We start from the raw sequence: 15,115 nt of genomic DNA, 5'->3' as shown, positions 1-15,115 counted from the left end.
CCAAGTTGACATAAAACTAGCCAGGACAGTTCGCAGAGTAAAGGAGAATGTAAGCAACAGGTGGGGGGCAGGAATGAGAAACAGAATGCTCCAGAAATGAGGCTACATGTCATGCATGGTTCTACATGACAGCTGATGTGCCACAAGCCTGCCTAACACTGAGTGTGATGTTTCAATTGCAGGGTTTCCTTTAGGGGCCTCAGCTCTAGTTCTGGGACACATCACTAGGCAATAAGGATCTCTGAGGCTCTTAAAATGATTACCTGTATTCATTGTTTCTAACTATCTGGTTTTTATAAACTAAAATTTCAATGGGGAAAATGGAGAGGATAATGCTGAGACCTGAAAGGATTTGGATTTTAAAAAAAAGATCTTAAAGCACAGATCCTAACTATATATAAAACAAGGACGATGACATGCCTCCTACAAACACAGACATCCCCTGACCACAATACAATTACCAAATCAGGAAAGTAATGTCCTTACTTTCCGACATCTCATCCTGACCTCATTGATGACCTTTGTACACAGACTCATCCAGAACAACACTTTTTGCTTCGTTGCAGACCTCTTTTGTCTCCAGTCTAGAAGTTTCGGTCTCTCATGACCTGGTTCCTTTCGGGATTATGAACAGTTATTTTGGATAATCAACTTAATACCTGATGACTGGTTTATATCCACGTCTGTGTTTGTTAGGTGTGTCTCAGGACCTGTGTTATATTGTTCCCATCACACCGTATCAGACGGAGCATGGCTCTTTCCATTCGTCCTCTCAGCGTTAATGTCAACTTCAATCTTGACTAAGGCTTTCTAGTTTGTGAAGATTTCTAAAGGTTCTTTTTGTCTTATTAATATTTACAAGGGGGACTTCTGAGACTACAAACACTCTATTCATCGAAATTGCAGTTTGTTTTTTAAAACTTATTTTTGTGTCCATGGGTGTTATACCTGCATCATGTATGTCTGTGTGCCAGGTGCACGCAGTGATCTTGGAAGTCAGAAGAGGGCATCAGATCATGTGGGGACTGTGAGCAGTCATGTGGGCGATGGGAACTGAACCCAGCCTCAGGAGCGGCTGGGCCATCTCTCCACTCCCCACAGTTCTTTGTTTTGTTTTGTTTTATAGATTCCCATCTTAGTCTATGAAATGTAATCCAACATTTTAATGCTCAGGATGGCCAACAGTTCTTTCAATTCACATATTTTAAAACGTTAAAATAATGTTTGCAGGAATGGTGAGATGTCTCAGTGGGCCAAAATGCTACCCTGCAAACCTGGCATACCGAGTTTGATCCCTTGATCCCACGGTGGAAGGACCATCTCTGGCAAGTTGTTATCTGACCTCTCTCTATGGGCTTGCCTACACAAACCACGTGCACACACACACAGAGTCACAGATATCTGAACACACATGCACACCACACACAGAAATACAAGTGCATGAACACACAGAGAGACACACACAATTTTTTTTTTTTTTTTTTTTCTCTGAGACAGGGTTTCTCTGTGTAGCTTTGCGCCTTTCCTGGAACTCACTTTGTAGACCAGGCTGGCCTCGAACTCACAGAGATCCGCCTGCCTCTGCCTCCCGAGTGCTGGGATTAAAGGCGTGCGCCACCACCACCCGGCCCACAAATTTTTTTTTTTAACAACCATGAGAAACTTTAAAAATGTTTGTGGGACACATTATGCATACAGTATAATATATAAACACGTTTACAGTTGAAATTATCTACCCAAGAAAGAATATAGTCTGCATCTAGAAGTCCTGTGGGTACTCCTCCATATATAAGTAGTACCTTGACATTTATAATCACCATTCCTTTTTTTTTTTTTTTTAAGTTTTCCTACATATCTGTGCCAGCTGGCTAGTTTTTTTTGTTTGTTTGTTTTTTTTTTTTTTTTTTTTTTTTTGGTGTTTTAAGACAGGGTTTCTCTGTGTAGCTTTTGGAGCCTGTCCTGGAACTCACTTTGTAGACCAGGCTGGCCTCGAACTCAGAGATTCTCCTGCCTCTGCCTCCCGAGTGCTGGGATTAAAGGCATGCACCACCACTGCCCGGCCTGTGCTGGCTAGTTTTATTTCAACTTGGCACAAGCTAGAGTCATTTTAGAACTTTTTTTTTTTTTTTTTCAGTTGAAAAAAAGCCCCACCAGATTGGCCTCTGGGCAAGCCTGCAGTTTGCATTTTCTTGATGGATAATGTGGGAGGGCCCCGCCCACTGTGGGTGGGGCCACCTCTAGGTACATGCTCCTGGGAGGGTACAAGAGAGCAGGCTGAGCAAAGCCTGAGGAGCAGGCCAGAAAGCAGCACACAATGGCCTCCGCTTCAGTTCCTGTCTTGAGGTTCCTGCCCTGAGTTCCTTCCCAACTTCCCCGATGATGGCCTACTTTCAACACATTTCATTCACTGCTGCGTCTGCGATCTATACATGGAAAAAGAAACCTCGGACTGAGGATGTAGCCTAGTAGGGAGTACACTTGCCCAGCACACAGAAGGGCCTAGAATCAATTCCCAGCACTACTAAAAACATCTCATTAATCCTTACACAGCACATGAAAATTAATTACAGGCCTACTGTAGATCTCAAGGTGAGCAAAGTTTCTGGAAGAGCAATGTCCAGTACTAAACTGCAACAGAAATGCCCAATAAACTCAATCTTACATGGCAATGACAAACTACACGTGGCTACTGAGTACTTGAGATGTATCTAGTGTAACTGTAAATGTTAATTTCAATCAACTTTATAAAAACTAAGAGATGTCTGTTCACCAAAAGATCCCACTGAGAGAGCAAAAGACCAGCCAGAGACAAATGACTTTGACAGTATATGAAGAACCTGATCAGGGAATTAAGGAAGGGGCAGGAGGCAGAAGGAACTATTCACAGGGAGCCATGGCCGGGTGCAGCTGTCCATGTGTGACTTCAGCATTGCAGGCTGAGCCGTGAGGACTACCACTGCCTTAAAAAACTAACAAACACCTGGCTTGTGAGGAACCATCTGCAGGTAAAGGCACTTCCCACCAAGCTTGAACCACCCCCGAGTTCTAGCCTTAGCACCCCAAGTGGGAGGAGATCATCGACTTCTGAAAACTGTCTTCTGACCTGCACACATCCCTTGCAGAAATAAATATAAAAATATCCCCCTATAAAAATGAGCTACCCATCTGTTAGTAAGTGTTGGAAATGTCCACTGATGGAAGGAACGCTGTTTGCTCGTTTGTGGTCCTAGAAACTGAGTCCACAGCACGCTAGGCAATAGCTCCATCACCAAATGATTTCCCGAGCCCAGAAGGAACGACTTTTAACCCAACCATTTTGGTATTATCTGCTAACACTGAGTATTTGCATACCTTCTATCAACCAGCACTGGGATTTTCACCCCACTGAAATGCACACAGATACACACACTTTGTAGATGCACTAGAGGACAAGTGAGAAAACAGATCTTGTACGCATAAGGTCAGATGAGAAGTCAGCCAGGACCCATCAACAATGGATGAATACGAGGGAGGCAGCAAACCTGGCCTGGTGTCGGAAGCCAGAGAGCGAGAGCACTATGGAGTTCTGAGCAGAGCATCTATGGGACAGGCCATGTTCTTTCTCAACTATACATTTCCTGTAAATCTACGTTGTATAGACATGTCATACATGTTATAATAAAAGTTTGTGTTTCAATAGTAGGGTGTGGTGGCACATGCCTTCAACTCCAGCAGAGGCTAGCCAGGGTTTAGTGAAAGTCTGCCTTAAAAAAAAAAAGCGTTCCAGGTAAGTCTTAGCATGGGATTATTGTAAATGAAACAACGTGTCAAACAGGTCTTTTCCTGTTCTATTGGAAGAAGTCTAATTCAAACTAATTTAAGAAGAAAAGTACTGGCCTAAACAGTTTACAAAACAAGTGATCAACCCCTACCCCGGACCCATAGACTGAAAAAGCCACCAGGTGGCGGCCTTTCAACCCCTCACCACTGTTTTTGCCCGCATGTGCTGTCAGGCAGCTGGGTGCTCTGCCGTGGATTTTCAGGCTGGCTTTATCTTCAAGGCAGCGATGCTAGCAGAGAACATCTTTGAAAAGTTCTCATAATTTCAGATCTGCCTACTTGAGTCACACTTGAGACCATTCTGTCCCATTTGAACCCCAGGATCAAGAATGAAAAGGTGGCTGGAGAGATGGCCCAGTGGCTGAGTGTGCTGGAAGCTCCTGCGGAGGTGGGTCTCCAGCACCCACAGCCTGTGGCTCACAACTGTAACTCCAGCTTCAGGAGATCCAACACCCTCTTGGCCTCCATGGGTACTCTCATACACACAGCACACATGCTATGAACATGAACACACACAGAAAACAAAATGAAAGGATGTTGGGTGCTTTCCAAGGGAAAATCAGGAGACTGTTCCCAGAAAAGGGGGAATTGAAGGACAGAGAGATAAAAATTTCTGCTTATTTGCGGAAAAATCTATGTATCATAACCAACTATTATCTTTTCCTAACCGAGTAGCCAATGTGCTTTGTGGAAGTATTCGAACTTCTGGGAGAGGGAAAATGAATGATCTGATTTCTTTGATACAATCTCTCCCTCCTTAGGCTATCTTGCACACTATAATCAAATGAATTTTTCCAAGTATAGGGAATAATCCTAAGGAACGATACTCACTAGGTTGAAAGTTTGAGATCATTCCTGCTCTTCCACGACCTCATCTTTCCACTCACACTCCTCCCCTGTGTAAATCAGTGCCTTTCAGGGCTTGTCAAGGATCTACAAGAATGTAACATTCACTAAGGCAGCCAGGGCTCTAGACATTTGCTTTGTAATTTTTCCTTTTCGATCTAAGAATATAGTAAAATAATAAATATTAAGCATGCCTTTCAATATACAATAATTTCTCATCTAAGCCAATCTGCCACTAGACCAAGCTTATCTGTCTAAAACAGTAACTTGAGATGATAAAGCATCACAGATAAATGGCCTTTCTGTGACAGGAAAACTTGCCAGAGAACTGTTTTCCCTAGTACTCATCCTTTCTTTACCCATGAATAAATTTTCGGTATGCAACTGCCAGTGTCAGGTTTCAATGACTTAGTTCAGAAATTGTAGTTTTATTTGAACACAGAAATGGAGTTTTAATAGAATTCAGTCTCCATGCTGGAGTATATAACACACCTTTTCATTCTCTGCTGACAGATTTACTTACAGGCCAACTTAGTAATTTGCAAAATACAAACTTACAAAATAAAGTGACATCTTCTAAACAAGGATTAAATATGAATGAAATTCCTGCCTTTTTTCAATCTTGGACATCAATTTCAGGGCCTTGTGCATGTTAGGCAAGAGCCTTAGTCTCAAACCTGGAAATTACTTTTATAATTAAGTAAAAGGTGAATTAAATGCAGGAGCACATCACTATCTTTGTATTTATTTAAGCCAAGGAACTCCAGATGCTGGCCGTCATCAGTCATCCTCTTTCTCGATGTAAGTCTTTGCATTAATTCGTGCCATCTGCCTGGCCAAGTACCTGTCTCTAGCCGACATCACGGTTTCCTCGTTGCTCCGCTTTGCAAACTTGCTCAAGGCCTCAGGGGGCCTCTCTTGCTCACTGCCCTTCTCCTGCCTCTCTTCTGTCAGTCTGTGTTTTGTTGCTAGTGACGTTTCAGAAGGAGAGGGCTTCTCCTGGTCCCCCCCTTTGTCCTTCCCCATGTTTCTTGTTTTGCTGGATCTTTCCTGGTCCAGAAACTCATCGTCTGGTCTGGACCCCGGGCTGCTCTCCCTCCTGTCTCGACTTCTCTCTTGTTTTTCCGTCTCTCTGTATCTACCGTTGTCTTCATGTCTTTCCTGCCTCCCTTTCACACGCTCGTCTTTGTCTCTGCCTCTCTTTCCCCTCTCACTGTATCGGTCGTGGTCATCTCGTCTGTCTCTGTCACGTTCCCTAGAGGGGTATTTCTCCCTTTTCCGTCCTCTGTCCTGTCTTTCTCTCCGTTTATCTTCCTGCTCCCGCCTCTTCCAGTAGTGATCTTTACGGTCAGCTTCTCTGTGGCTGTGAGAAGTCTTCTCTTGCCGGTGGCCGTGGTCCGTGGCACAGCCCTCCTGGTCTCTGGCCGTCCTGTCCTGGTGCCCACCTCCCTTTTGTTCATGTCCTCTTGACTTGGGACTTCGGCTGGAGTGGTGCTTGGTACCCCCGGCCTCTCTCTTCACTGGACGGCCGTGAGAGGCTCGGACTCCTGGGATGCTCGCGGTGGTTCCTGGAGGCTCCTGTGTCTCCGTCCCGTCTGTGGTTTACTTTATGGTCCCCCCCTTCATCATCGTCACTGCTCTTACTGTCAAAATCGCTGTCAGCATCCGGGTTCCCCTCGTCACCAGTTTGGAGAGCGCAGTTCTGCTGTGGTCTGTCCTCTGAATTTGCTTCATCAGAGTAACCCCTGAGCTTCTCTTCTTTTATTTCAGTCCTAAAAAAGAAAAAAAAAAAAAAGAAAAAAGAAAAAAAAAAGAAAGAAAAAAAAGTATATATAGATACACAAAATGCGACTTTATTAGTTGTAGAAAGCAAAGGAATGCTCATGTAAATTTTCTCAATACTTTACTCAATACAACTAAATTATATGTACTGTCTGATTGTCCAATGCAGAAAAGTGATGTCTATCTTTTTTTTTTTTTTTTTTGGTTTTTCGAGACAGGGTTTCTCTGTGTAGCTTTGCGCCTTTCCTGGATCTCGCTCAGTAGACCAGGCTGGCCTCGAACTCACAGAGATCCGCCTGGCTCTGCCTCCCGAGTGCTGGGATTAAAGGCGTGCGCCACCACTGCCTGGCCTATTTATCTTTTAAATTAGTGCCATCAAACAGCTGAGAACACTTTAATACTGACAGAAGTAACATAAAGAACACAGTCCTTCTCTCTTAGGTCACCAGAACCTTTAGGGAAGGATCTGTACAAGGTCTCATTTTTCTTTCTAGTTCTAGACAAAGAATAATTGGGAAAAGCAAGTTATGCCATGGATCTAAGTTCTATTTTCACAACATAAAATTCAAGTTGTGATTATTAGATTTTTCATTTTGTTCTTTCAAGTCCTAGAAATACACGAGGATAATTTCCCACAGAAAACAGTACCAAATCTAATTCTAAATATTACTAATTAAACCTTTCTAAGATCAGAAAGGGATCATCGACTTGATACAGTGTCTCAGTGCCCATCACAACAGAAAGGAAATTGCTCAATCTTCCTGGCTGTTGACATCAGCAACCCTAAAATTATTTATATCACCTACACTCTTCTACCTGTGTGATTAACTTGATGATAACACTCCCACATGACTGTCTGTTCCTAGTGCTGGAGGACTGGATGTAGTTAAGCATGTTAGTCAAGTGTTCTAAAATATCCACATGTCCTCTGCAAATTCTCCCTTTTACATTTAGCTATACTGTACACATGACATAATTGCCTTACTATTTCTATAATATCTTAAACTTTCATGTAAAAGTCTTTTAATCCTTTGCTTTCCAGATCAGAGATGGGTAACAGATATGTCTACAGAAATGGTTAATATCTACAAATATCTACCTCTGAGCTGTTCGGTACTGTACTTTAGCCAAAAATGGCAGCATAGTACTTGAAATATAGAACTAAGATTAAAATTTTAGATTTTATTTACTTTTAAGTTACCTGAATACCCAACATGTAACTACTGCTGATATTACACAGGGTAGTTTTAGTCTCTGATTTGTGAATCTGACCTTTATGGAGGCTGGGTTCTACTCTAGAAAATAAGCTACTTTCATATCACATGCTATCTAATGATCATGTAGAATTACATGCTGTACAACCCAATCCTTTACCAATCTCTCCTTACTTCTTGCAGTGATTGTTATCAGGCACCAGGGCCATAAATGTTTTTAGTTGAAGAAAGACTACACTTTGGTTTTGTTTCTCCTATAAGGCCATACGTAAGACCCATAAAGCACTTAAATAGTCAGAAATTTTGTACACTAAAAATGTTTTAATGTACACTAATAATTTTTTTGTGAGCTGCAGACTAAAAACTATGTTGAACAAAATCTTTAGGTTTTTCAAGTTCAGAAACTGTAAACTCCACTCATGTTGGCTAAAATACAATAAAAAGCCAATGCTGTTCCCATCTACTCAAGAGTTTAGACTCCCAAATGGCATAACCACAGACTGTCAAGGGTATCTTTCGTCTATATTCCACTTGCCTCCTCTTACCTGGCTTCACGGAAGCTGGACTTAGGGAGTGCTTCCTCTCCCACGGCTTGATTTAACAGATGCCTATAAAACCCACTAAGGTCCTTCTGCTTGGTCACATCCAATCGTGCTGGAGGGAAAGCAGAGACAAACTGAGAATGCGGACTCAGCAAAGCACAGTGCAGCTTCCTTCTACATATGCAGAACATAAATCCCACCAAGACGCATAAACCTTCTCTAGACCAGGGGTTAGGGATACCTCTCAATGTTTTTAGATGCACAGGGAGGTCATGGACAACCTGTGGGAGTTGGTTCTCTTTTGCCATCATGTAGGTCCGAGGGATCAAACTCAGGCTGCCAGGCTTGGTGGCAAGCTCCTTTACCTGCTGAGCCATTTCCCTGGCCCAGAACCACCTTGCAGATTTAGTTTTCTTTCACGTGACATTGAAGAGCATTGCCCAATTAAGACACGGACAAGTTACACATCACAGTTTGACCTTGAGGAACTGACTCTGAGAACACTCAAGTCAATGGCTAAGATATTCCTTAGCCCCTGATTATTAATGGTACTCTTTTTCTAACTGCCCAGTTAATGTTCCTTGAGTGGTGTTAAACATTTTCTCATCTCAGAATACGTAACTAGAGTTTAAAGTTTATTTATGTTTCTGGCAAATGTAATGTTGTTACATTTGGAATTTCTAAGACAATGGCTTGTAGCGATCATAGCTTAAGTAATAAAATAAGAAGTAAATGAAAAGCCCCAGAGGAACAGCAGGCAGTTAAGGGTTCAGCTGCATCTCTGGTTACCACGGCCTCTCCCCGTACAGACGCACACACTGCAGCCACAGCAGTGGAGCCGAGCCCGACGACAGAGCACACGGCTCGGGCAGCACTCTGCGTGTGTTCCCTCCTCGCTTACCTTCCAGGGCAGCCGCCCTCTTCTCTCTTTCCTCCTCTTCAGCTCTCTCTTCCAGTTTCTTCTTATAAGCAGATGTCACAAATGCCTCTTTATCATCAAATTCTCCGTTTTCCATCTCTCGTTCTCTCTGTATTTTCTTTTCCATTCTTTTTTCCTGTTCCTTTTTTCTGATCTCAACTGCTTTTAGTAAGTTGTGAATATATTTGGGCTACGGAAAATACATTTAGGAAAGAGGGAAAAAATGACACCCATTAATATAGAAATGTTTAATCTAAGTAGTAAGTCTTTTCAAAAATCAGAATAAGGTTGCTGCAAAAGTACTACTGAAATGGTTCCTACTAAAAATTTAAGTGTAGCAGATGGAATGGTGGCACACACTTGTAATCCTAGCCCATGGGAGTCAAAGGCAGGATAGTCACACCAAGGTCAAGACCAGCTCAGTCTAATATCCAGTTCAAGGCAGGAGAAGGCTAGAGAAACCTGGCCCACCCCCACGCGGTGCAGGGACCAGACTGGCCTCAGATTCACAGCAACACTCCGGCCTGCTTCTTCAGTGTGACCCTAGTTCCCAGCTGCTAGTTATCCTTTGAGATAGCGCATGACACAGTCTAAGCTGGCCTTGAACTTGCTATATATCCAAGGACGGCTCTCGTCTTCAGACCCTCCTGCCTCAGTCTCCCAATGGCATATGCCACCATGCCTGGCTCTAAAAAACATTTTTTGAAACAGGGTCTTACTATGCAGCCTGGCTGTCCTTGAACTCATACCCACCTGCCTCTGTCTCTCAAGTACTTAATTAAAGTGTGGGCCACTATGCCTGGCTACTTGATAGTCTTACTTCAACAATGAATCAGAAAACAAATCAGGAGCAGTATAAATCTAGTATACAGAATTGCTAAAGAAAAATTTTCAAAAAATTATTTGCGAAGGTTTCAAGATTAAAAAAACTTCAGAAATACTCGATAATTTACTTGACATCTGCTAGGACCTATATTCTAAAATCAAATCTATAATTTAGAACCAAGAACTCATTGCAATACCTAAAATTTTTTACTGAAGTCACTTTCCATCAAAACCAAAACCAAACAAACAAACCAGGTCAAGATCAAAGAAAGTTGTGTTTCAGCTACTAACCTTTCGATCTTTCCCCAAAAGCAATTTGGGATTGTTTTCTTCCTTTTTTTTCTGCATTTCATCATAAATGCTGTCATACTCATACACAGTGGAATCTTCTGCAAGAGCTTTCTGAATTTCCAGTTTGGTCTTTAAAAAAAGCAAATGTTAAAAAAATATGCAGCAGTCAACAGATACCACGAAAGGTCTTATGTTTTTCATCAAGGTTCATAAATTAGAAAGCTATCTTAACAACTGCACCAGCCACATTTCAAGACAGGAAGTACGAATGTAACCCCCACCGCAGACCACCCCCACCGCAGACCACCCCCACCGCAGACCACCCCCACCGCAGACCACCTGGGGCTGAATCTTGGCTCCTCCTACTCTGAGCAGTTTCTGTGCTTTAGTCTCCTCAGTTCAAAGAATGACGATTACATCTACTAAGTCGTGATAACACAGGGAGTAAGTGTCCAATAACACTGAGTATGACATTGTCAATTACATGTGATTATCCACATCAAAAATTTAAAAAGTCGAAGGCACGACTGAGCAACAACATGTAGCCCTGGCTTATTTTTTATGTTACATTTAAGAAATGAGGTTTCCTAATAAATAGTTTTCAAAAGTACGATCATAGGAAACACATTAAAGTTCCTAACATTAAAAAAATCTAAACACACCAGGCGCGGTGGCGCACGCCTTTAATACCAGCACTCAGGAGGCAGAGGCAGGCAGGCAGATCTCTGTGAGTTCGAGGCCAACCTGGGCTAAAGAGTAGATCCAGGACAGGCGCAAAGCTACACAGAGAAACCCTGTCTCAGAAAAAAAAAAAAAAAAACAAGAAAAAAAAAAAAAAACAAACAACTAAACACAGCATTAAATGGGAGCTGTATCGCTATTAGTTTTACACTATCAATTATATAATGTCCTCTGCTTTTATCATGTTTCTATCTTGTTCTTCCTCTTCTGGCACATCAAAATCTTATCTAGAGGCTAGTAAGATGGCTCAAGGGTTAAGAGCACTGGCTGCTCTTGCAGGGGACCTGGGTTCGATTCCCAGCACATGTCACATGTTGGTTCACAACCATGCATTAACTCTCCAGTTCAGGAGATTTGATGCTCTCTTCTGGCTTCTGGGGACATCAGGCACGCAAGTGGTGCGCATACATGCAGGCAAAAAACTTATACATATAAAATAAATCTTAAAACAACAACAACAACAACAACAACAACAAAAAAAAAACTTACCTGTGAGTTTCAGGGCTATTCAACCTCTACATCTTAAATGAGGTCATCTCCGAGAAATTTAATTACCAACACTGTATTTCTTCTGACTCTGATAAAACACTGTACACTTCAGTATTCAACTCTTTTCTTTTTTAGATTTACTTTATGTGTATTTTATGTGTGTTTTGCCTGCATGTATGTCTGTGTATTACATAGTGCCCAGGAGAACAGAAGAGGGAGTCCAATCCCCTGGAACAGGAATTAATGTGGTTGTGAGCCTCCATGTAGGTGCTGGACCTGAACCTTGGTCTTCTGCAATATACTTTGAACTGCCAACCCATCTCTCCATCCTCTTGACTCCCAATAGTATGTTTAATGTTACCACCTACTGTTACACCACAAATTGTAATCTTTTGTTCCAACTAATTAGTTTCTGAAATGCAGAGCTGTACATATTTATTTTTTTTTTTGAAGCACTATACTGACTTGTTTAATACAGATGCTAAAAGTGGTCCTTTTTAAGAAAGGGCGATATAACTATTCAAAAGAATCTACCTGGTTATCTTCAGGTTTCTTTGCAGTACTAAGGATTGAATCCAAGGCCATGTACATGGCAAACCAATCCACTACCACTGAGCTACAGCCTCAGTGTCCTAGGTCTCTGCACTAAAACCTTCAGAGTCTAGAATAATGTACATATAAATGAATACACTTTCTCTGGAATATTGTTAAGTACCAAGAATCCCACATCCCGGACTTCTCAATGTTCACAAAATGATGACAACGAACAGCTGCTCCCTCCACCGACTAGCTGGTGAACCCAAGAGGGAAACATGGCATCTAAGAAAGATTATACAGCCATCTCCAAAAACTAACAACAAAACATCTGGAAGTGGTGGCACACGTAATCACAGGACTTGGGAGGTGGAGGCAGGAAGATTGGGAGTTCAAGAACAGGGTTGGCTACATAGTGAGCTCCAGGTCAGCTAGGGCTCCAAAATGAGACCTTGTCTCAAAAAAACAAAAACAAAATACAGGAATGCTCTGAGGTAAATATACTGCCTTAAAGAATTATATCAGACAAGGCAATAAACAAAAGATTCATGTACTCATCTAAAAATCTCAGGAGAAGGAGGGGCTGGACAGACATCTCAGTGGTTAAGGTACACTGCTCTTGCAGAGGACTGCAGCTTAGTCCCAGCTCCTACATTTGGCAGCTCATAACCACCTGCAACTCCAGCTCCAGAGGATCCAATGGGCCTGGCTTCCTTGGGTATCTACACTATCCAAGGATATGCATGTATCTACACAGAGATACCCACAGTCATACATGATTAAAAACAATAAAAATAAAACCAGCCAATGTTTCTGTAGAAATTTAGAAAAAGCTGGCAATAGTAATGCCGTATCATAAGCCCTGAGGACAACCACAGTCATTAAGGTCCCTGAAAACGGCTACACTATTGTAACACTGGCAAGCATTTTTGTAGTGCTTTTAATTAAAATTTCACTGTAGCTAATTCTAAGAACTTAAACTTGAAAAAAAAATCTCTGAAAAGGAGCTGGTGAGAGGGCTCAGTGATACTGAGCCTGACCAACTACAATGTCGGGAGAGCAATCCTAGGGGCTAGCCTGTGACCTCCACGCATGCCATGTCACATCCCCACCTACAATTTAAAAAATAAATGTTGTAATTTTTTAAACTAATAAACAAACAAACAAACAAATAAAGTAAGCCTGAAAAAAGTAGTATGAAGCAATGCATGGTGGTATAAACCTATTATCCCAGCACTTGGTAGGCTGAGGCAGGGGTATTACAGATTCTAGGCCAGCCTAGGTGATAGGCAAGACTTTATTTCTAAATAAATACACTAAAACACATACACACACACACACACACACACACACACACACACACGGCAGGGCAGGACAAACCGCTCAGCAGCTAACAGCCCTTGAGCAGCACTGACCCGTGTCCAGTCCCTGGGAGCACGTGCATGAGTGGGCTGTGGTGGCACACGTCTGCAATCCCAGTACTGCTGCGACCACAGGAAAACAGGCCGGAAGTGGGAGGAAGCAGCACAGCGGCGGAAACAAGAAACAGACTAGAGAGACCACTCAACAGGCACGGGGGAGGACCAACTCCTGACCTCACACATGCCAGGGCATGTCACTCACACCCACACATGCACACATACACCTTTAAAGTAAAAATAAACTTACAAAGTATATATATACGTATTACTAGCTCATTCTGTAAGTGCTAACCATCCTGGCATTAGACTTTTCTCTCTCTCTCTTTTTTTCCGGAGCTGAGGACTGAACCCAGGGCCTTGTGCTCTCTACCACTGAGCTAAATTCCCAACCCTAGACTTTTTTCAATTTAGGTAATTACACTAAAATGCTGTATTTAATCATGACAAACAGTATTTTTCCAGTGAAATAGGTAAAATACAAAAATGTCACCATCACTTCTATGTAATTCAGGTCCAAATAAATAAGGAAAAAAAAGACTATTAAAGTATCATCCATTTTCTAGTTCATATTTTCTTTACAATCCGGTAAATGTAATCAAACTTCATAAGTTAGTTTGGAAATGGAGCAGAAGCAGCAGAGGCAGTCACCGTGGGGAGAGCACAGGGTGGCAGGTGAGAAGGCTGTACCATGATACATAACTACTGTCAATACTCCACTCTGGGCCATCAAAATCTGAGACCCGCATTCACAAGAAGTCAGTTCATTTTCATATATAGCTGTGTCACCAAAAGGGCAACTGGTACTTTGTCAGAAGCATGGATGAGTTTTCAGAATTTTAGAAGACAATGGATGCCTGGGAAGATGTGCTTAAAGCCTCTAGGGTGTTCCTAATGGAACCACTGCTGAACATGACCTGACTACTCCCCACTTCTTGGCAGATGAACTCAAAGTAACTGTGAAATCACTTTGGCTATGGCTAGACTTTTTTCTTCTGACAAGTGATTCCAAGCGAAACTGAACAAAGAAACAAATCCCAATGCTCCAAGCAACCTATTACCAGACTGCTGAGTCAGCTGTGGGCAAAGCTGGTTTAAACTCCAGCCTGGAAGAGCCAACTGTATCTTCCTTTAAAATGGATAAAGTCTGCAGTCTACATAGTGAGGAACAGTCTACACATAGTAAGAAATAAACAACTCCACTCCACAGGTTTACTCTGTTTTACTCTCAGTACTAGGTAAAAAACACTTGGTGAAACGCATTTGCTCTTTTCGTTTCCTACCTGTTTCATGGCCTGCTTCTTAGCAGCTTCCCTCTGAAGGCTTTCACTCACGGAGGTCTGCAAGACAGAAAAATGTCATTGTTTATCAAATTTAAATTCCCTTTCCATATTCTGGTTGGCAAATGATTCCTTACTTAAAGAGTTAAAAATAGAAAGGTAATATTAATTAAATTAACATCAGGGTCTTTCTCTCTAAATGTTAAGAGACAAATTAATTTCCATTGTAATGTATAAGAACAGACTCTAAGACATTAGAAAGAAAACAAGAAAAAAGCTGGTTGTGAATTTTGTACACTATACATCTGAAATGGGTAACACAGAAAAATGAGCTATAAGCATAGATGAATCTCTGTGAGTTCAAGGCCAGGCTGGTCTACAAAGTGAGTTCCAGGACAGCCAGAGTTGTTACTCA

At 42.0% G+C, this 15,115-nt stretch overlaps 1 protein-coding gene and 1 non-coding gene across 2 annotated transcripts in view; one reads left to right on the top strand and one right to left on the bottom strand.

Annotated features, from left to right (window-relative positions):
• Positions 1–5,058: 5,058 nt before the first annotated feature.
• The window catches only part of Nsrp1 (nuclear speckle splicing regulatory protein 1), a 37,039-nt gene continuing 26,982 nt past the window's right edge, over positions 5,059–15,115 (bottom strand). Inside the window, 6 exon segments of the mRNA XM_052757568.1 lie at positions 5,059–6,168; positions 6,170–6,437; positions 8,207–8,315; positions 9,105–9,312; positions 10,239–10,367; positions 14,704–14,760. Of these exon segments, the coding sequence (XP_052613528.1) occupies positions 5,446–6,168; positions 6,170–6,437; positions 8,207–8,315; positions 9,105–9,312; positions 10,239–10,367; positions 14,704–14,760 (1,494 nt within the window). The 3' untranslated portion in view covers positions 5,059–5,445.
• On the top strand, positions 12,800–12,910 carry LOC128123568 (small nucleolar RNA SNORA33). The gene has a single exon (XR_008222743.1). It is a non-coding gene; the product is annotated as a small nucleolar RNA SNORA33 (small nucleolar RNA).

The sequence above is a fragment of the Peromyscus californicus genome, unplaced genomic scaffold (assembly GCF_007827085.1).
Source record: "Peromyscus californicus insignis strain IS unplaced genomic scaffold, ASM782708v3 Scaffold_3__1_contigs__length_106647218, whole genome shotgun sequence".
NCBI classification, from domain to species: Eukaryota; Metazoa; Chordata; class Mammalia; order Rodentia; family Cricetidae; genus Peromyscus; species Peromyscus californicus.
The sequence above is the reverse complement of the archived record's forward strand: the minus strand, read 5'-3'. Positions and strand labels throughout refer to the sequence as shown.